General features: G+C 47.4%; 1 protein-coding gene across 2 annotated transcripts; it reads right to left on the reverse strand.

Annotated features, from left to right (window-relative positions):
• Positions 1-3,641: 3,641 nt before the first annotated feature.
• ECRG4 (ECRG4 augurin precursor) lies at positions 3,642-22,617 on the reverse strand. 2 transcript variants are annotated; one of them, XM_082333801.1, is made up of 5 exons: positions 22,490-22,617; positions 9,132-9,265; positions 8,406-8,453; positions 5,951-6,108; positions 3,642-4,018 (listed from the first exon to the last, which is right to left on the reverse strand). In XM_082333801.1, the coding sequence occupies exons 2-5, from the start codon at positions 9,229-9,231 to the stop codon at positions 3,857-3,859; spliced, it is 468 nt and encodes a 155-aa protein (XP_082189927.1). In that variant the 5' UTR covers positions 9,232-9,265; positions 22,490-22,617; the 3' UTR covers positions 3,642-3,856. The 2 variants fall into 2 exon arrangements, with proteins under 2 accessions (XP_082189927.1, XP_082189926.1); XM_082333800.1 differs by lacking the exon at positions 22,490-22,617 and having other exon boundaries at positions 9,132-9,353.
• Between the last annotated feature and the right edge of the window lie 223 nt (positions 22,618-22,840).

Consider the following 22,840-nt stretch of genomic DNA (forward strand, 5'->3'; position numbering starts at 1 on the left):
ATTCCGTAATAGCAAATGTGGCAACAACTATTGTCCACCTTGTTTTGTGGCCATTTACAGCCTGGAACAAGCCACAGCTGGTTCATTCTTGCAATGTTTTCCCGAGTTTCTGACATGCTCTTCAGCAAGGAGGGGATCCTCTGAATGCCTTGGTCCATGCCATGGCTGAAGCAGCTGGAAGGTCCAAAACATGAAGCCACAGGGAACTGTGGGGTGGCCTTAAGTACCACAGTCTGAGCTCTGTCCACCCCACTGCAGAGAAGGCTCTTTTGAGCAAGGAAACCTACATCTTCCATCTGGGAAACAGTCCTGGGGTAAGAGTGCCCAATCCCCCATTCCAACATGTTTGTGTTACAAGTAGGAACTTAAATGGAATGAAGGCCCCCAAAAATAATAAAATAAATATATATTTAAGACTGCTGATGAAGACACTTGATCTGGAGAGAGAGATCTCTGTCTAGACTTGGGGGGGAGTGTATGATAGCGGCTGCGGGGGCACAGCAGCAGTACTTCTGTGCTTTGACGGAAAGGTTACCTTGGGGGCATTATCAGCAAAGGAGGCAGGGCCACCCTGTCAGTCCGACTGACGGACTTGCCTGGCTGACACCCGCAAACTGGGGGATGCGGCAGCATCGGGTCTTGAAACATGAAGTGCTGGGCCATGGCCAAGCTGCTCCTGTTCTGTAGGGAGCCACAATGAACAATGGCTGCTCTTCTGTCTTGGTGGGGAGGTTACGTGATGTCAGCGCCGGGATGGCTGGGGATGATGACGATGCGAAGCGCTCTGTGCTGTCTGCACAGCAGAATGGAAAGGCTGGGAGGGATTGCGCAGTTTTGTCCGTGTTTTGGGACAGAAACAGTCAAGGAAATAATTAACTTTGTGCACGTAGTTAACTTTGAAGCACTCCGTGCATATTTGACAAACAATTTTTTTTTTTTAAAATAGTTTTCCTCCTTTTGCCCAAACCTGTGATGGCTCATATCTGCTTGCTTTCTTTGTAGCTTATTGCATGTACTTTGGCATCATTGCAACTGCTGCACTTCAAGTCAGGTGGACCCCTCTGCAGGAAGGAAGGTGCCCTCCCCGCAGAGCTGTTGCTTTGTGCTGGGTTGACCCCAGCCAGCAGCTAAGTACCCTCCCAGCCGCTCGCTCCCCCCTGCCCCAATGGGACAGGGGAGAAAATAGGAAGAGCAGAAGTGAGCGAACTTGAGGGCTGAGATAAGAGCAGTTTAATAAGTGAAGGAAAGAAGGAAAAAAACCCAGGTGAGGCAAAGGCACTCACCATCTCCCCTAAGCAAGGCTGATGCCCAGCCAGTCGCTGAGCAATGGCTACCCTGGAAGATAAAACGCCCACCCCCTTCTTCCTCTTCCCAGCTTTTATTGCGGAGCAAGACGTTATGTGGTATGGGATATTGGTCAGCAGGGGTCAGCTGTCCCACCTGTGTCCCGTCCCAGCTTCCTACCCGCCCCTAGCCTACCTGCTGAGGGGGTAGCGTGGGCAACAGGGAAGACCTTGATGCTTTGCAAGCGCTGTTCAGCAACAGTGAAAACATCAGTATGTTATCAAAGCTATTTGTTTTTAGTCACAAATCTAAAACACAGCACCATACCTGTTGTTAGGAAGAAAGTTAACTTTGTCCCAGCCAGACCCCAGTACACGGTGGAAAACTTCAGCATGCAGCGCCGTGTAATCAGAAAGATTTACTTTTTTTCTCTTAGAGAATCTACAAGAGAGAGATCGTAAACTTTGTTGTGAGCCTGCAAGGCAGCAAGCTGCTGGCCTGAGTCAGCCTGCAGGAATGGGCACAGCTTTCAAAGGCCTGGGGAGGGATGGTATTTATTTACAGCACTTTTTTTATTCTTTCTTATTCAGCAGGTCTGAATTCCCAGTAGTTGTAAATTCTGGGAAATGTTGGAAATGATCGGCATGGTTCAAACATTGCCAAATTCTGTGCACTTTTTTGATAGGACACAAAATGGAAGTATTCTTCTAGGAATAGGTGTTTTCCAACTGTGCAAAAGAGTGTGTGCTTGACTCAGAATATGATTATTCCGTATTTGGAATAAAGGGTCTTCTACCGAGGAAACACACCAGTTTAAACCAATTAAACTGGCAAGGATTCTGCTAAGAGCGAGCGCTCCAAAACCTAGGGGAAGGCTGAGTTTTTGGAGCATGTTAGGCTAGCGCCTATCTGTGCATGCAGAGGAGAAGTGACTAACATGTTTGTTCAATTTGGCTCCTTCAGCAAAAAGCTGTCTCCCTGGAAGCATTCCTGCAGGGAGCGGGATAGTGCTGGGCTGCCTCTCCTGGACACCAGTCCATCACACAACAGGGGCTTTAAGTGAAAGATCAGGAAATACACCCAGAGTTAAGAAAGAAGTAAGTAAGTGAAGTGTAAAGAATGGTCTTGCCATGATCCATGCTTTGGAAACTTCTTGTAAGCTTGAGATGATGGACAGCTAAAGCATCCATGCCGTCTTTCTTCTCCGACTCTGCTGTACTTTGCAGTACATGTTTCATCTCTCTTTATCCTTATTCTTCAGCTCCAGAAGTCACGGAGCCAGCCAGCCTTCCTCACCTGCCCCTTCCCAGTCCTCTACGCTTGTCAAGTTTCAGCAGTGCTTTCCCCCACCGAGCTCCTCCTGAAGCCCCTGGCAGCTGAGATCTCCCTCCTAGGCTTAGGTCTGCGTCAGGACTTTCTCTACAGTAACAAGAGAGGAGCAGCAAGGTGGCTGATGTTGCTGTGGTAGGAAAGTTGGTTGTATTTCAGCATTCTTAACACACGCAACCCCACCAACCAATCCCCCTTTAATCCACTATACTTTATTAATAAATAACTATACTTTATTAACAAAAATTACTTTATTAACAAATGCCCAGTCTATGATATATTTTGATGCTCAGCCTGATGTTTATAGCTTCCAGTTTAAATTGGGGAGAGAGGCAACTTCATGGTAGGAAATTATGTCTGGGGCCTGTGTTGGATGCTATCTGATACTAACTTCATTTTAAATAGCTTATGTTGTTATTTTATTCCCTGTTTTGACCTAGACTGAAAGCTTGCATTGGAAAGGACACAAAAGGGAGTATTCATCAAAGATAACCTTTGGGTTATCGTGCCTGGGGAGGGTAGGGGCCACTCAGGTTGGATGCTCTGCGTCTCAGCGATTACTTCTGAAGTCAGGTTCCTGCATCGAGCCCTTTCCCTGGAGAATCCTTTCCTTTCACAGGCTCCTCTGCACTGAATTTAGCTTTTGTGAACATCCGTGCCCTTGCCCCGACAGAACTGTTGTGCCGTATCACGCAAGTTTGGAGGGCTGTGCACAGTAGGTATGGAAACAGCAGAGGAGGCAACAAGGCAGCACTTCAATTGAGAGGAATGGTGGTTTTGTTTTCTTTTTCCCCCAAGAATAATTGGATTTATTTGTTGACGCAAATCTGAATGAGCAGGCACATCTGAAATGTATTGGCTTATATTATTAATTCTATATGCCAAACTAGATGATATAATGTAATTTTGCAATTAATTGTAGGAAAGCAAATGAAAAAGCCCTTTAAAAAGGATTCTGTAGTAATACAATTGGAATTAAATTTGCTGTTACAAACTCTACTAAATAATGGCAACCTGTTTATTTTATCAAAAAAGCTTTATTTCTATAACACTTTATATATAGTGTGCTACTAAGTAATGATAATTAAAATAAAAGTCATGTTGCTTTCGTCAAAGTCTGGCTGTTCTTTTACTCTTGCTGTTTTACATGAATAGGAGGAAAGCGGGGTCGTTCTGACTGAGGGAGGACTCAGCCTCGCCCAGTGCAGCCCTGTAGGCGCCAGCTCTAGTGGGGTAAATGGCATCAGTAATCATCATAGTTGACACCTGCTCCGTGCCTGAAGGTGTGCGGATTTCGTGGGCCAAGTGGTGAATCTTCGTCATAGTGGTGTTGGTAGTATCCACCGTAGTATTCATTACGAGCACGCCCTAAGCTTGTCCAGTAGGAGATGTCATCTTCAAATTTCTGCCAAGAAAAGAAAATACTTCCTTTCCAAGCCTGAAACTTTACAACAAAGAGAGTGAAACAGAAGTGGTGCAAGGGGTTCCTTTCGTCTCTTTTCAGAAATTCAGATCCTTTGCGTGTTTGTCAAAACGAAATCTGTAGATGTAAGGGGGTTTGTGACTTGCACCTGCCTTCTCTATGGGATTATCAGGGCCCTGAGTGCAGGACTTGTCCTGCCCAGCCCCACCTGGGACCCCCACAGCCTCTGCCCACTGTAACGTGCTTAAACTGAGAGCGCCTTCAACTGAAACATCCACTGGGCACCTTTAATATTTATATTACCTTTTCAGTGGCGGACTAGAAAACTTTTCAATGTTTTGTACTTAAAAATCTAAAGGTTTGGTTCTCCGTTACCCTGTGCCTTTAGTCACGATGTCCCTGACTGCAAAGTGGATGCAACAGGCTTTCGCTTTATGCCCGTGATCTTTCCACTCCCATTTTGCATGGGTAAAAATGAACGTACAGTGCAGCCTTCTAGCTATGGAAATGCAATAAGCAGTTCAATTCTGCTCACAACAGCAGAGAAAAAAGAGCGTGCAAGGATATCAAATACTTGCCAAGCCAAAGCCTTTCCGTCTGAATGACTCTTTGGAAATATTTTTGGCTGAGACTTGAAAAAAAAGTTTCGCAAAATACACAATGGGTAAGTATGGCCCAAGTCCCTTTGCTGGAACAAACAGTTATTTCATTGTTAAAACTGTGTCTTAATACTCAAGAAAACCTACTAAGTGGATTCATTGTATCCCACAACAGGCCTCATTTCAGCTTTTGAAATGCACACAGGAACTCGGAGGAGAATTCATCTTACCTTCATGGTGTGTCCTTATTACTTACTCCTTGGTATTTGCCCCCAGTCTTCAGTTTCTGGTGCATAAAACCACTTTTCATATTTTTCCTATTCCTATTTGGGGAGGGGGATATACCCATGCTGTTAAAAAGTCGCTTTTATCTGCATAATGTCCAGGAGGACACAAAAAAATGTATCCTTCATTATTTCAGTTCAAGCGAAGGATTATTTTTCTAATTGTTCCAGCTTTGAAAATGAGCGCATTCATCTTCTAAGCAATCCACATAGCAGGAAGGTCCAAAACGTACTCCAGCTTGCCTGTGCCAATGCAGTCTCATTAAACGTATTCATGCAGCTGACAGAAGCCAAGAATTCAACATCTATAACTATTTTTACCTTTTATTAACATAGAAATTATTCTACATGTGGGACTGCAACTAAATGCACATTTTTCAGCCTATTTCAGCATCTGTTTAGTAGAGCTTTGTGCAGAGCCAGGAACTCTTGATTCCACTCCAGTGTTTTTACAAATTAACTATTTTTAAAAAAAATGTACCCTTCTCATTTGAAGGGAGGTTGGCTGCACATTAGCAAATGGTTTTCCTTTCACGTATAGAGTCGAGGCACGGCTGCCAGCGCTCGCAATGGTCAGGAGCTGCCTGCACCATGGAGGCACATGGGTGCCTTAGGTACATAATTTCATTGAGGAATGCCATTCACGACCAGCTTGGTGTGGATTTCTCAGTGTGTTAAAAAGCAAATTGATTAGGTTGAGACTGCCAAATTAATTTCCTGAAATAGGATTGATGGCTTTGGGTCTGGCCACCTATTTCTCAAAGCAAACTTTGTCTGGTTGCAATTTGTTAAGCTTAAGTTCAGTAGCAGGCAAGAACTCCACGCAAGATTTTTAACGTCATTTTTCTCTATTAACAAAACAATGCAGAAATCTGTAGCAAATACAGAGCTTATATTTCTGTGCAATACTTGCTACTTTAAAAAAAGAAACCACGCCGTCTGTGAACAGAAACAGGGCAGCTTCTCCCTGGGTGCCCCCGCGCAGCCGCTCGCTCTGAAGCCCTACCGACTCTGGGAAGCCTTACACTCACCGCCTCATCGAATCCCAGGTACAGGAACTGCTGGTACCACTGCTGTACGTCGGGCTGGCTTCTGTCCCACAGCTGGCGCCTCTGGCGTCTCAGGCTGCTTAGGAACTCCTTGGCCGCCGTTTCTTTCACTGACACCTCAGGCTTCATGGCAACAGGGGCTGAAATTCATTCCCCCCCAAAAGGCAGGCCAGGAAATTTTGAGTCAGCCTGAAGCGTACTGCTTGCAGCAAGTAAGAAAACGCTTCTCGCACCGTGCCGGCGCCTTTGTGCTCGGCCGCGCGACGCGTGTCACAGCGGTAACTAATAAACCCAGGAATCATTGATGTAATAGGATTTCTCAGCTACCCTCATGCTCTTGGCTTTGATAAAAGCTGTTCTGAGCTCAAAGACAGAAGCTAAGTAAGGAATTTAAATTAAACCCAAACTGAAAGAGCATGCACTGTGTTGTGCTTTGAGGAGAGACCAGGAGGCTGGCCTCTCTGTGCTGCTGTTACAGGTACAGCAAAGAAGATAAGAGGTGAAGTTAAAAAGCCTGAAGAAGCTGGAGAAACACTGCTAACTTATTAGGGTGAAGGGAGGCACACATAAAAAGACAGATTTTTGAATCTGTTGTGTAAAAACATAGCTTTTATAATAATGAGTGCTGCTAAATGCGCTGTATGCCTGAAAATAAAAGCCCACCAGGCTTTCATAGCACACTGCTTGGTGGATGCACAGGAATGCCCTCAGCCTGCCAGACCCAGAGGTGCCATCTGGCCTGCCCCGTGCCCAGGAGGCAGGCAGCTTGCTGCAGCTGTACCTCAGAAAGGTACGGGGCTGAGGACTGGGTAGCCCCCTGCCACGCCTGGAAATGGTAAAACGTGGTCTGGTGTTCGGTCTTCCCGTGAAACAAGAAGCATGTGTAGGAGTAGGAGGAATGTCTTGGCTTCAGAGGGTTCATCGCAATGAGGGAGAGACCAGGAACATGGGTGTGGATGGGGATTTTCGGAGGATGCGAGGGAAGAGGCTAGGGCAGAAGGAGAAGTCGGGTAGAGATGTGAAAACCATTGAACCAGGAGCTGGGCAGACTCACAGGGGGAGGCAAAGGACTGCAGCGGGAAGGAGATTCAAGGGGCGAAAACGATAGCTGAGTTGTCGCAGGAAGAGCGGGAAGCAGCAGGCTGCCCTGTGGTGGTGAGCTGGAAACATAACTTGCCACGTGCTCACGCTGGGTGTTACTACTGGGAAGCGGGAGAGGTGAACGAGTGTCAAGTGAGTGAGCCTCGCCCAGGGGACACTGCCAGCAAGGGAACTGGTACTGTGTACGTAGCCTGCTCGCTTAGCGCACAACTGGAGAAGGGGAGTGAGGCTGGAATTAAGGAGCTGCATGTTCCCTCCATCGTCAGTTCTGGGCTTTGCAGTTCTTCCTGGTCTAGGCTGCGTTGCTCAAGAAGCCTCCCCTGGGCGGTCCCTCTCAGGGGGGGACCCGTGCAAACAAGGCGACCGCTGCTGGGGCGCAGGGAGGGCGGCTGTTGCAAGTGGTCACTCCTATCTGCATGCAAGCACAGCAGAACGGTAAGGCAGGGAACCCATGCGCAAGGAAAACAGCCGTGGATGTGGCACACGTTTTAGGACTGGCAAGAGGTGGTGGGTGACGCCAGGAAAAAAACAGCAAGAAGTTAAGCAGGCTTGCAGAAAGTAGGAGTCCTCTCTGTGAGTGGGGTAAATTCTTTGCCTCAGCCATAGAGCAGGCTGAGGGGAGGCAACCAGAACTTCTGGGGTGTTTCAGCCTGGCCCCCATCTGCTACAGTGCTGCTTGTCCCTGGCCAGCTTCATTTCCATCCCTTTCCCTCAACTAGCGAGCCATTCAGTGCATCTGCCCGCTGGGCCCTTGGCCATCATCGCTCCTGTAGAGAGAGCAGTCTTCCAAGAAGGAAGCACACGTGGGGCCAAGAGGACAAAGGGAACAAGTGAAGGCATCGCGAGCAAGCCCGGTTTGCACATCTTCTTTTCTGCACCTGAGCCAGCAGTATTTCCATGCGTTATAATTCCTTGGAAAAGCTTGCAACTTCCCAGAATAGACCAGATAAACGCCACGTCTGCCATGCATACACTGGAAAAGGTAGGCGCTGTACGCCGCACAGAGCGACACGCAGGCGTACTGCCTGAGGCTGGGAACCCTGGTTTTCAGAGAGGGCTGCGATAAGCAAAGCCCCCGGCCTTGCCGGCACCGAGTCCCACACGGACGCGCAGGCGCAGGCTCTGCGGGGCTGGCGCCGTATGCGCGGGAGGTTTTGGTGCAGTACGTAGCGAGAGAGGCTGTGCGCTACCAGCTTTGACCGGAGCGCTCGTACGCTGCCCCTCTGCCTGCCCTCTTTGAGCTGGAGCGGGGGTGACAACGCCTTGGCAGCTTTGACCGACAGCAACCGACTCAAAGGAAAAATAAGGGGAAGCGCTTTGCTGGCTCTTTACTTACCTTCGCGTTTCTGAAGCATCAGTTTAAGCTTATTTCCCCTTGAAACATCTAGACAAGTAAAAATAAAACACACACATTTACTAAAAAGGAAATAACAACAACAACAAAGATCATATCTTGAAAAATACTGGAAGTATTATTTTTGTTGTAGCTCCAAGACCACCAGGCAAAACTCTGCAGCAAGTTCCTACCAGTGCCTCCCTTTGCTCCCGTTTCCATGCTTGAGCGCAACATATGCTACAGGGAAGCTTTTGACACTCCAGCATCCTCTCCCTAGCTCTTCTTGGCAAGAAAACCCCCAAACTGGCCTTCTTTGCCAATTAAATTACAATATTTTGCAGCAGAAGACCACAGCCAGTGCCAGTACTGTGACACAGTGTCCAGGGCGGTCTGATAACCCTGGAAAGCCCTTGTCACTGAGCAAGGGGCACGTTAACAACCAGACCGCTGCAGATTTTTCCCTCGCAGCCTGTCCCGAAGCACGGCCAGTCTGTCGTCCTGCTGAAGCCCGTGGCAACAGGAGATCTGCCAGTGCTCAGCTGCTCCCAAATGCTTTATTCGCTCGAAAACAAGCTCTTTTTAAAAAAGATGCTCAGCTTGCACAAGTTTCGGACCCACCATAAAAGTTCACCCACGCGGCCACGCGTGATGCCAGGGGCAGGCTTTCGCCCGCTTTTTTAGGTTTTCCCTCCCCGCACCCCGTGCCGGGCGCGGGCGCTCACTCACCGGGGGCCGCGCCGAGCAGCGGGAGGAAGAAGAGGAGGAGGAGGAGGAGGAGGAGGGCGGCCCCGGGCAGGGCCCCGCGGGGGCGCGGCGGCGGCGGCATGGTGGCGGGGGGCGGCGGCGGCGCGGAGACCAACCTGGGCGGGAGGAGACCGAGAGGGAGAGGGAGAGGGAGAGGATGAGGACGAGGACGAGGACGAGGATGAAGATGAGGATGAGGATGAGGACGAGGACGAGGACGGAGCGGGAGGGAAGCGGGGAGCGCCCGCCCCCGGCCGCGCCCCGCCCCGCCCCCGGCCGCGCCCCGGCCCGGCCCGTCCGGTCGCGCCGGCCGCGGAGCGCGGTGGGTTTGGGCAGGAGCAGGCGCCCGGCCGTTCGTTTGGCGTGGCGGAGCCTGCCGGTTCCCAGCAGAAGTTCTTTTTTTGAGGTTGCACATCATCCAGTGCAGCGGGTGAAGACCTTTCAGCAATTCGTGCAGGCTTCTCTTGCAGGGGAATTAAAAAAAATTAAATCACCGTAGCATGTCATTTAACGTTTCTCTACCTATAGAGCCAGTTCGTCAGTTGCCTGTAACAGCAGATGGAAATGGAGAGATTGTCTTGGTGGAAAAAGGGATCAGAATCAACCAAAGGTGGCTTAGTTCAGGGGTTTTTTTCTCTCCCTTCTTCCCACTACCACCCCCCACCCAAGTCCACGGAAAACCACAATGCATTTTAACTGAGCAGCTTTAAAAAATAATTTGGAGCTCTTTTTCCACATATAGACAGGTTTAGCTTATAGTAAGAACTCGGGGACCAAAAGACAAACTCACAAACTAAAAGTCCTTGCTCAGCAGGATCATAACTGTAACGGTGCCTAAACTTACACTGCTTTTTCCTAATTCGGGTTTAAGCTCCGCTCAGTGAATTCAGCTTCTCTCAGCTCCTTTCCCCGCAAATGCCAGAAACACCCCAGATGAAGCCTAGTGAAAATCCTTGCCCGTCCTCGGACAGAAACCTCTCTCTTCCCTCGCCGCAGAGACCCACGACACGCGGGAGGCCGCTACGGGCGCCTCGCCTGCTGCTGAGGCTGTGCCAGGGTGCAGCCAGCAGCGCCGCAGGGACTCAGGAGGGGGGGGAGCGAGGGAGAGTCGGGCCTCGGCTCCCTGATCCAAGGATTGGTTCCAGACTGGTAGCAGCTGAAACATGAATATATATACACACACACACACTGTATATACTGTATATATTCTGATCTGAATTCTCTCAGTGCCAGGAGGCACACAAGGCGCGAACATCGTTCTTCCACTTTAATCGGTCTGCGGCTGCGTGCTCTGGAGTCACCCAAGGGCCACAGCGCAGTCTTCTGTTGGTTTTTTCCTCAGGACATGACCGATCCAGCTCCATCTCCTCCTCCTCACTTCATTACTGATTTTCTCCATCTCCGCCATTTCGTTTTTTTTGAAAGTTGATGCTCGTCGTTTCTGCAACTTTTTATTTTTTTTCCGGGAGGAGGTAGTTGGCCTCCTGCCCAACCCCCATGACTTGGAGGGCCAGTGGTTTTTCTGTCAGGGTGGCCTTCCCTTAGGCTGCGTTGGTTCGCGGCACCTTCTTCAGTTTTATCCGGTGCACCCTCCAGAGAGGGATCCCCTATCCACCACCCAGGGGACGTGCCTTCTAGCCATGCAGCCCCAGCCGAAGGTACTGTATATATTGTAATTGTATATAAATACGTATATTGGATACATATGTGTATATATACACATACACGTGTGGATGGCGAGGGAGCCGTGCAGTGGTGTGGCAACTCCCTGTGATGAGATGCGGAGCCCGTTGGTGCTCTTTCAGGCACAGCTAATGGTGGGGGTGGGACAAGACCCCATGGCTGGCTTTGCCACTCGCCATAAAACGCAGCAGCAGCACCGGCACAGGCTGGTCCCTCAGTGGTTCCCCAGACCCAGCCTGAATTGTCGCTTCAGGTGGCTGCCCCTGATTGCCCCACGCATCTTTCCCCTTGTGAAAAGAAGTACTTGGAGCTGCACCCAAAGCCTTTCACCTGCCTCCCTCCGTCCCGCAGCACCCTCAAGCTAACGCTCAGGCCTCTCTGCTCATCCCAGTTGAAACAGCAGCGGCAGCAGCATGAAAAAGTGATGCGGTCGCTCCAGCCAAAGCACCCCGTGCTCTCTGCAGGAGCCGTGGCTTCCCGGGGAGGGAGCAGCACCTTCCAGACCCCTGGGATGGAAGCACTCCCACAGGAGGCCCATGTCCCAGCTCAACTCCCACGCAACTGGGAATGAAAATTAGTTTGTCCTTTGTATCACGGCTTTTGAGTGTTTTTTCCCTATAGCCCCGTGTTTCAGGTGTCAGCAGACTTAACACCGTGTGTTGGAGCAAACGCCCATTCTTCAGAATCAATGTGCTCTTTCATGAGCTTAACATTGACAGCCTCTTGACTAAAACCACCTGAGGTTTTTGGATAGCTTGTTGCAGAATATAGCTAGCAGGGACAGAAGTGAAGAGCACATATGCAAGGCTACATGAAACAGCCGTGTTGTAGATAATTTATAAAACCAGGGCAATAACTCATGAATATTTACAGTCCACTGCTGTTGTTGGTAATGGCAAAGGGTGTTTTGTTCAGCTGGTCGGTTTGTAACAAGCCTGGCGTGGGAGCTGGGGCTCTGCAGAACTTCAGGTACTTGGTGCCTCTGAGCCAAAGGAATACAAAGCACAAAACCTCCTCTGGATACCAAATATATCACAACGACTCAAGAAACTGCCAAGAGAAAATGCTGTCTGGTGAAGCCCAGAGAATGGATTGATTCAAGTGCAAGGTTATTGTAGAAAATCATTGCTCTGGTGGTAGAAGAAATGATTGACAGAACAATATAATGCTCAAGGTTAAACTGAGTGCACTATCTTCCCAGAAGAGGTCACTTTCTCAGTTCAGGGGACAGAAGTTTTTGACATAAAGTAAAAAAAGTTGTGTAAAAATATAACACCACTTCTTTTCAAAGGCAGTGGTGAAAGGTGACTGGTATTTTTCCAGTAGCAATCTTTATTTCTCTCCCAGGTTGTTTTAAGGACTAAGGCAGTGTTGCCCTGGTGTTGTAGTAAGACACATTCTTCTGCTGAGCTTGTGACTACTGCATCATTATCAGAAGTATGTACCTTCACATGAGTATCCATGTTTATCGACATGCCTGCAGTACCCCTTTCTGCTACTTGCCATGTAAAAACACAGCTGTCGCGTGCAACTGATACTGCGGTGTTTTCCTGGGTTCTCTCCATCAGCAGTGACGTCGCTCTCTTTAAAACATCCCTTGCTTCATCACGACGGAGTTGAAGGCTTGCCTTAGGGCTTGGTTTGCCTCTGCTGGCACGCCAGTGCTGGGAGCTCTCTGCCGGCACGGCAGCGCAGCATCCCCAAGGGTAAGCAAGTCTGAGCCAATGACGTCATTCAGTTAAATGTCTGTCATCACCACTGGTGACAATGGTAGACTCTTGGTGTCGAAACTTTGTTGAAAGATGTTAATTAATGTCGACAGCAGGACTGTTCCCCAGACAGCTCTGGGATGAGGAGCGGTGATCAGGGCCCCTTTCACACGCCATCTAAAACTCCATCAAGCCCCTTAGCGTGATGGGGACCGCTGATCGGAGCGATGCCCGCGGCAGGACAGCGGGATGGAGCTGGCGGGTTTCACCGCTTCCCCAGCATGGGGCTGGGCTATGGTCTTGCAAGCCTGTGTGTGGAGGCAGGAATTTGGGTGCAATCCAACAGAAAGCCACTCTGAGCCTGACCTTGAAGAACAACGGGCAGGGCCAGGCGAGGAGCTTGCTGGAGCCAGAGAAATCCCAATCGCTGAGCCTACTGCCGGCCAGCGTTGTTTTCGGAGCCTGCAGAACTTTATGTGTGTGGTTTTGGGGTAAGCAAAGAAGATCCTAGCTGATCGGATAAATAGTTCTGCACCTCGCTGCATGTCTGGTGGCCGCTCGGGCGACCCCGTTTCTCCTGTGTGATCTCTGAGTTTATGCCTAGTGGTTTTAAGCCCAGTGGCTTCTAAAACTACCTGAAGTGGCGTGGGCATGTGTGGTTGTTTAACTGATCTGAGCCAAACAGGGGGAAAAATCTCTGCCTCGAAGCACCACTATTTTTAAGTATTCTAATGTTTTTATTATTATTGTACATTTTGCCTAAAATAAAGTACAGAGAGACACCTCTGCTTTTGCATCTCATCACAGTAACTGTTGAGACAACTGTGTTGTATTCATTAAACTCTAAGAGACAGTATCAGTAATGGCCATTCAAGGATATTCAGAAATAACACCAAAAAAATCGTGTTAAAAAGATCGGTCTTGGTTTCTTTCCTTCTTCCTTTATTAGGCTTCATGTTTTCAAGAGTTTCAACACAATAATGTTTTTAAATATAGTGTAGATTAAATGCTTATATAATCACAGGATTCCCAAAGCTAGATTTTCGAGGAAAAAAACCCACCAAATATAACAAGATTTATGACAAAATACTGAGACCTGGAATCAGCTTACTAACTTAGTAGGCAAATGGGTAAGTTGGAAATTGGCCAGGGATTGCAGGAGATGACACTTCATCTTTTGCAAAGAAGCACCATGAAGATTTTAATGATCCACTAAAACAACACATTCAATCAAGAACATGGCATCACTGAACAGTGTTCCCAACACCCAGAAAATGATTATTTTCTGTTAATGAGGTTTTTACAAAATCTCCCAGCCATATTGGCCTGGTGGCTAGCCTTAGGACAGAGGCACTTGGCACTCCAGATTGTTTTCTGCAGCCTGTTCCAAGAAAACCACAGGAGTCGTGTTTTCCTTCCAAACAGAAGGAAGAACATTTAAGTCATCAGTCAATTCCTTCCAAAACATTTTGAGTTTGATACTATTTGTTCCACTGCTCCAGCATCCTCTTGACAGTGATAGGACCAGCCCCAAACCCCAGGTCAACCAACTTTGCTTTAGGGAGTGTATTAGTCGCTGGCTATGAGTCTTGTTGGCCTTGACGCATGGTCTGGGACACATTTCATCCATTGCATCTCACCTGGTAGCACCATTGCTTTGGTCCATGTTATTAATAAACATTAGTGTTTATATTTTCTATAGAAAATAGCTTAAAATACCATATTTCTTTTTTTTCCCTGTGCTTGGCTACTGCTGATATTTTTTGCAGCTTCTGGCTGACCCTGTCAGATGTGAAATGGTGTCTGTTGGTCTGTCCATCCTCCTCCCTTCACTAACTGACAGTACTTTGCTGCCCTCACTGCAGAATTAACCTTCTTGTTCTCACAATAAGCACAGCGAGAAGCAGGTTAGTTCAGCAACACTATCTGATCACGGCTGCTTCCTTTCCACGGAGTGATAAAAAAATTTCTCTCTCTAAGAAATCCTTCTCCTTTTTCTCTTCCACTGCCTCCAGTATATTTTTGGATAAGCCTGGAAGTATGTGGCAAGTCTGCGCGTCAGGTCTACCAGGAAGGAAGATGGAAAGGGACTGTAGTACATTAAAATGTGTCTTTTTACCACAGCCTGATTTCATTCAAATCACTCTTTCTTTCACTGCTGTCTCTCGGGACTCTTCTTTTTATGCTTCAAAACATTTTTTCGGAACTCTTATTTCTGAGCTATTTTTGACTTGTTTTCATTCCCTTATTTTATTATTCACATCCAGAATGCACGTACACTTTAAAAAAAAAAAAAAGCAACCACCAAAATACCCAACAAATGGGCTGCAACTACTCAAAGATTAGTAAATGCAAAGTCTTAGAAAATCTTAGTTTTAGCAGTCTTGTTTTAGCATCCCTCTTCCTACACGTTATTGCTGTCTTAATGGTTTGTACACATTTTTGTTCTTTCCCCAAAACTCTGGACTTACTCATGGGGTGGGTGGTGCTCATTTAATAAAAAAAAAAAGCTATCTGACCTTGTGCTACATCATGCTGCCAGTGATCACGTGCTGTTCAAGGTGATCAAGCCCTTCCCTGAAGAGCGTCCTGCACCACTGCCAGCTGCCCTGTCCTGGCTGCCACAATTTCCCCATCTTCCCAGGCCCCCAACCAAATCCTCATCATGAGATCATTATTTCCTCCCTTGTGCTACACCAGAAAGCTGGCTGGGGACACAGCATCGTAGTGTCAGCAACTGCAAGACTGGGGGAAGCTGCAACAAGACAAGTTTCTTGCAAGCCCTTCAGACACTTGGGCACCTTCATCACAGCTGGAGGAATATGCCTCTCCTTGCCACCTGCAGCCCTAAAACCCTTTGCAGACCAGCACACATGAGTCTCCTCCTTTGTAAAGACCATCACTAGAGAAGCCAGCCTTTCCAACACACAGTTCAGAAGGATACAATGAATCCGGCACAAACTGGAGGACAGCTGGAAACCACATTGTGCTTCCCGAGGCAGCTGCCTTACCCTTAAAAAGCTTAAGTCAATGATGTGGTGGCTTGCTACCACCAAGATGGGGAAGTCTCTCTGCTGCCTGCTAGCTTGTCACCCCCCTCTCTTACCAGCACTGGCTCTAGTACTTTTTGGAGCCAATTCAGTGTGCTAAACCAGGAGGCCCACTTTTTACCTTTGCTGGGTTAGTTATCTTCAGGACTAGTGAGCTACGATGGGTCAGGCAGGTGGTTTGCAAGAGCTGAGGCCAAGTAAGAAGGCGGTGAAGGGAGCATGGCCACAAGTGGGAATGGGGTGTAACTGATGAAACAGAACTTCTCCTTCTTGCTGGAGGAGGGTATTATGTCCACCCCAAGGAACAGCTGGGGGTCAGGCCCACACAATGTTCAGTAAGCACTGGCCCAGGAACAGGTCGCTGCGGAGAGAGGGGTGATCTGAGTCCACACTGATCCTATCCCGCCTCAGTGCCCTGGTCAAATCACTTTCTCCTCCTGTGTTGTGTTTGAGGCTTCAGCAATGCCTAAAACTGTTCCCTGCAGGCCAAATCAGTGTCTTCATGACTGCTTAGCTATGGCTTGGATGCCTGTTAAATTTGGGCATGCTCCAGAGCAGATGTCTGCCTGGATAGGGAAGTTTACTAGCCGAACAAGTTTACTTGCTGAGGAGCAAAGCGCTTAAGACAGTGACCTTCTACCGAAGGTTTCCTTCCCTGTGCCTCAGTCCCCTCAGCCCCAGCAGCCTGCAGTGATGGATGAGAGCCTGGGTGGCAGGGCAAGCCCTGCGCATCTCCACTGCAACCTCACCAGTGTGGACATAAGCCTCAGAGACCTGCAAGGACACAGCGCATACCTACTGAGCATATGCCTTTAAACTATTTTTTTAATTTGAAATGGGACAAAATGGGTGCATTTTCATGGGGAAGGAAAAGGGGTGCATCCCAGACAGCTGCTGCCACCCTTGCTCAATGCGAAGTCCCTGTTTCAAAGCACAGGAGCTGGAACGTTGCCTCGAGCCTGCCAGGCGCTTTTAGCATAAACAGAACAACCTGCTTTCCCCTGCCTGCCTTCTCAGGCAGGTAGGAATTGCATGCCAGCCTGCCTGAGGCATGCCCCTGGCACAGAAAATGTCTGCCCAAACGGTCAAAATACGGCAAAGTCATCTGCAGTGGAGGGCAGGTGATTGCTCTCTCCTCCAGTTGAACACGAGCCTTTGGGAGCCTTAATAATAGGTGGCGCGTCCCAGCTTGGAGCATGATACTCAGGTTATCGGAGCAGAAACCTCACTTGTCTTCCTGACGTTATCACGTGTGACCTTACACCTCTCTTGATCTGCTTTGTGGCCGCTTTCGCTGGCTCTGCTTTGTATCTGTGCTTTCCAGTTTCACCAATGCCCTGCCTAAGCCCTGCCTGTGAACAAGCCCGTGTCTCTGTTCATTTGATGCTGGATTACCTTTCTGATTTACAGTTCGGTTTGTTTCCAGAAGAGTACACTTTTTGTAGTCTCTCTGTGCTGCTTCTGAGTAAGAGATCATGACATCTTTAATCTTCCCGCGTGAAACCCCACTGCACCCAGCTGTGCTTGGATGCCAGCGACTTCAAAGGGCGCGTGTGCCAACCTGGCAGTACAACGGCCGCAGGGTATGGAAATTTGAGGGGAGATTTTTTTGCCTGTTGCGATCACTTAGGCATCCATCCTGCATGCATTTTTAATCATAAGAGCCCTACAGAATCCCATTTATCTCAGAAAGATTAAATCCCAGTCTGCTGCTGCTATGCCTGGATCTCGCAAAACACCGCTGTACAGAAACGTGGCTCCCCTGGAAAGGCAGGCGTTTCATCCTTTGCTCTTTGCTCTCCTGGGGCTGTGTTTGGTGGGTGGCAGAGGGGAACGCTGCTGGGCTCTGATTGCAAAGCCCGGCACAGGGCCTGACCCAGCTCACAGCAGGGCCCGTTAGCTCTGTCTGTGCTAATAGGGCTGCACAACTTCTGAACTGCAGCTGGCTCTCCTTCGCCCAAGCAGAAGAACGTGCCCACATTTATTCATGTAGACAGGCTTCTGAAGCCCCTGCTAGCTCCTCTAGGCATCGGCATAATTGCTCTTATGCCCTGGAGCTCTTGCCATTGGGGATGGCTGAAGCACAGAGGAACTAATATGCTGCCATCCATCTCTAGCATGTTATTTCCTTGCCATCAAAAATTCCCTGATGGGCAAGACGGCCCTGTTTTGGGCCAGATCACTCAGTTTTGGGCCAGATCAGATATACAGGTTAAGCAGAAAACCAATCTGCTTCCAAAATGGCAATTCTGAGGCTGCAATTCTTCAAGGTGAGGTGAGAAATTTAATCGCTCAGCTACCAAAACCAACACAAGAGTCTTTCTTGCACAAGATCTGCCAATATAAACCTTTGTCTCCTCTTTTTTTTTTTAATGAAGACTGCCTCTTCCATGAAACTGCAGTTGATTTTTGCTTTAAAAACAGTCTTCCTAGTTTAACATCTCTTCACATCCTGCATTGCAGAGCTGTAGTACTCTTCCTAGCAGAGACAGTGACTGCCTTTCTATTAGGTAATGTTACCACCTAATGGCCACAATGGAAAGATGCTTTCACCTGGTAATTATTAGTAATGATGCAGTGACTGTAAGTCTAATACATATTAGCTGAACATTATTTGGATCTGGGGAGGTCCTGAGCAGGGTAATTGCACCGTGATGCTCTGGTGACACGATCTCTTTCTCCCACGTGTGTCCAGGTTAGTGATTAACTATGCAGGAGTGAGTAAACACACAGACAAACCTTCTTGTGCCCTACAGAAACAGCACGAGCACAGTAATAGCTATATGATAGAGCAGAAGAGGCCGCACGGTGGTATAAGATTATTTATTTTCACTCAAGTAATAACTGGGTTAGGAACATCTTCTTAAAGACAGTCATTTAAACTTTCATTTTTCATGCTGATTAATACAGATGCAGGGACAGCATGCGACGTGCAATATAACTCTGTTGTTGATAATCACTTGTTAATCAGAGACAGTAAGATAGGAGGCTTGCTGCCTTTTCTCAGTGAAAAAAGAAAATGGGGGAGCACAGATCATTCATACTTTGGAGCATGCAGTACCTGACATGGGAGCCCATCTGTCAGAGGCCTAGCCTGGCCCGCTGCTGAACAAATTTTAGGCACCAGGACAAGAAGAGTCATGGGCCTGTTGATTCAAATGCAACACTCGTCCTTGGGTTTAGCAAAGTCAACACTTTACCCTTGATCTTTTCATACGAAATCTTTGTTGTGGGACTTGGGTTGGCCATTTCGTGAGAAATAGTGCTACACTAAAGAAAAAAACAAAAAACCCCACCCCAATACCAATATCAGCAAATCTCTGAATCATTACAAAGCCACTAAATATGCCTATGGAAAAGCTTTTCCATAGTAGTGATCTTGCATAACTTTTTAATTTATTTTGTGCTTAAAACAAGACATACTGAAATGTTTGGAGAGGAAGGCGAGAACTACACAGCAGAGCGGGGAGAGAAATACACAGCAGAGAGAGGGCTTTTTCTTTTTATCTGAAAAAAAGGAGCATATGTTGCAAGGTATCCATTTTAGGAAAGAAGCCAAAACCCTCAAATCTCCACTACTGTCACCATTCCTACACAGTTCCCATCAAACCTACGGTCTCAATACATGAAACAATCAATCAGACTCCCCTAGCCAGGGAGAAATCCTGCTGCCCAAGGCACAGATTGATTTTCCTGCAAGTGCACAGACAACTCCAGGCTAGGCTGAAAGAGAAAAAAAGTAAAACAAAGGCTGACAGAATACCTTAATTTTAGTTTCATTATGGACAAATTCCACCTCCTCTTATTTCCTCAGAGGTTTCTATCCCATATTCATCTCCGGTTTCCATTTAAACATCATATATTTTCATTTAAAATAAGCTCTCACACACAGAGAACTAAACTTTTATATGTAAATAAACAATACAAAGCAGGAATATTATTCAAAGATCTAAGCACGTTCTCTGCATAGCAGTATATTGGAAAATGTATTTGCCTTTTCCTATCCCAGACTATGTGAGCATCTTCAGGAATAAATTATCCAAAATGATCGGAGGCTGAGTTCGCAACAAGAACAATTACAGTTATGAAACATGTATATTTTGTTTACTAATATTTGAATTCTGTGCACAGGCGATGCATGTGCAGATAGCAAAGCAGCCTCAACTTCTGGAGCGCTTATAACCTAATTGGACCCGTAATGGGCTCCCAGTCTAACTCCTGAGGAGAAATACCAGATGGGTGTTAACAAGCACGTGGAAGGTATAAGACATTTTTCTTGGACAACACTGGAACAACTTTAGAAAGATTGTCATGGACTATCTTAATCAAGGGGAGATTTTTTTTTCTTGCTAAAAGACAGTTTCTGTCACAAGTACTCTTCTTGATCCTGAAACATGAATTTATACAGGGATGTCAGAGGATCTGAATTATGCAGGTGGTCAGGCCAGAGTGATGTCTTCTGGCCTTAAAACCGATGCATCTCTCTTGGATGTGAAAAGAAGGAAAAGACAGGTGGTAGCGCAGAGCTTGTACATTTACAAATCCCCTATGAAATTGATTGCTCCAAATTTATACAAAAATGTGAGCTGAAGCCAACTTTCTTTCAACCTAATTGTTACCATTTTCCCATCAATTGCACGGCAGTGGCTTAAGGCAATACCTGAAAAAGGATGATGGCTTATGACAGAGCTACAAGGAGCAGAGGGGCTGCAGGTAAGCAGCAGAGCAGGCAAAATGTGGTAGTGTAACAGATCGGAATGACCAAGGGGCAAGAGCAGGACCCAGTTCTGTAAGGCCTTGACAAATTACATTTACTCCCAGAAGTCAGTCAAAGACTTTTGCTTGTGCCTCCTGCTGAGGATGAAATCTGCATGGCCAGTAGTAAGAATATTCTCTACAAGCACAGCCTTCACAAAGCAGAGCAACAAAAAGACGTGCATTTTCCCATCGCTACATTGAGACCCAACCATCAGACTGGCTGACTGCCACAGGGACGGATTGACACAAGGGCTTATCCATCCTATAACTGAAAATCCAGGTTTGATCCACACCCTGTTAACTTTTCAGTTCCAAAGGCTTCAGCATCTTTTCTCAGTAACCACACTTGGCGATCAATATTTTCAAAGGCCGTTGACGGGGCCTTAAAGGCATCCTGTCTGCATCTATCATCGGAGAGCTTCTCATCTCCGTATATCCACATTAGCATTCACAGGGAATGGAGCCGTATTAAAAAAGGCACTGAGTATGAGACCTCTAAATAATACCCGAATGGATTTATTACAGGGTGTCAGCATGTTGCAACATTCAAACGAACATTTAGGAGAAAAGCCCCAGAAAATATCAGATCCCGCAGTTTCTTTCAGACAACCCTTCTGTACATCATTAAGTCTTGCCTATAGTAAGTCAAGCCAAACACAGCATGCAAACATTTCTATATTTCAGCCTGTGCTAAATAAATGTTTTTTCCTATTGTTTTTTAATGACAGATGTTTCCCTTCATGCACTAGTCTTAAAATTCTGCGTGTGTACGTGAATGCATGTGTACATGAATAAACTGCAATGTTCAAACATGCAGACAAGTGAATAGTCCCCTGCATGCCAAATTTTTCTAAAACAGTGTCTGCCCATCACTGTTCCCTGCACTTGTTAAGGGACAATGTTCTTCCACCCTACCCTTATGTTAAGAACTTCCCTAAATCAGTTAGAGTCCTAAAAGTGCCCAGAGTCAGACTTACTGAGGAGTGCTCTCCTCTCTATTAGGCGTTTGTTTGAGGCCAAGAATAGAGCTTGGCCTAAAACAAGACCTTGGCAGGTCTTGGTAAGAGTTCAGTTCAAAGAGTTTAGGAGAAGTCCATGACCAATTTAACCGCGTACCTCCAAAGAGCAAACAGAAAGCATGGCGAGCTACCCGAAGCCCCCCTGCCCAGCCTTCCAGCACAGCATTTTTCTGCACTGCTGCGTTAGTGAGAGATGTGGTGAGTTGTCACTTCTGACCATTTTCATCAGTCCAACCGGAGGGATGTTGCAGCTGGGCTGGGACACGCGTGCCCTGGGGGCACCATGGCTACAACTGCATCGCTGCGCTGGCGGCAAAGTACCTTCTGCAGACCTGGCTTAAGCCCTCAGGCTATCATCTGGGCTATGAGGCAGTAAAAACCAGTCTTGGGCGGGGGGGGTGGGTGGGGGGGTGGTGTGTGCAACCTAGCCTTTACAAACATATTAACTGATGAACAGATTTGAGGATTAAGAGTATACTGCGGCCACTGCCTTCAGCTTGCTTTCAGGAATCACAGCAAAGCCGAGCTACTCAATTGTCAGGCTTGATTTTGTTAAAAATACTTGCCCTTTGTTCCCCAAACATGGCATTCTTAATCGCACCTATAAATTATTTTTTTCGATCCTGCCGTGTAGCAGCATGAAAGGCAAGTCTTGAAACGGAATCTGACAAATCTACAAAAGTGTGTACACCATAATGCATCTGTGCTACAAACTGCAGCTTTCATTAAAGTAGTGATTTTTAGATGTTTCCTCGTCAGTCAGCTGCAATAAAGGAAATATTAAGAAACAAACAATAGCATTACCAGAGACTCTGCTAATATTCCTCTATGTCCACTCACTCTCCTTTACTCTTAATATTTTTAGCCATTTCCTCGGCTATGGAATGTGCATTCACACCCCCATGCGCACACACACACGTGCACAGACGGACAAAGAGCATCCTTCCAGCAAGGAAAATACCCTGCATGAGACTGCTGAAGGCTAAAACATTTCTTTACGACGCCCCGCAGTTGTTGTCAGGGCAGGAGTAAGACGCCACAATATTTTTTTCCTAAAAACCGCTGATATGTTTTTGGTATTCCTCCCCTTCCTCCAGCAAACAAATATTTTATCCGTTTACCTTTAAAATAATATGCTTCCTTTCTCCTTCCCAAATGCCTGGCCAGAAGAAATGACTTTTCCTGCCACAGAACAAGTTTCTCTTTATTTCAGCATGTCTTGCCTCCTGCAAGCGGGGCAAGAAGTGACCAAGGCTGCGAGCGCGGGAGCCACAGGACTGCCGGGGATGCTGGGCGTGAAAGGCGCGTTTATTCTGCCTCTCCTGAATCCCAGCCCCTCGGCTGCAGGCGTCTGCCGAGCGCTCCCTGGTCCAAGTGTGGAGAATCACATTTCTGCTTAATCAGGCCGGCTGCCTGGAGAAAGATGATTGCTAGCAGATGTACCCGTGTTCTCATGTGAAAGGAATTTGGGC

The sequence above is a fragment of the Platalea leucorodia genome (assembly GCF_965183815.1).
Source record: "Platalea leucorodia genome assembly, chromosome: 2".
Taxonomy (NCBI): domain Eukaryota; kingdom Metazoa; phylum Chordata; class Aves; order Pelecaniformes; family Threskiornithidae; genus Platalea; species Platalea leucorodia.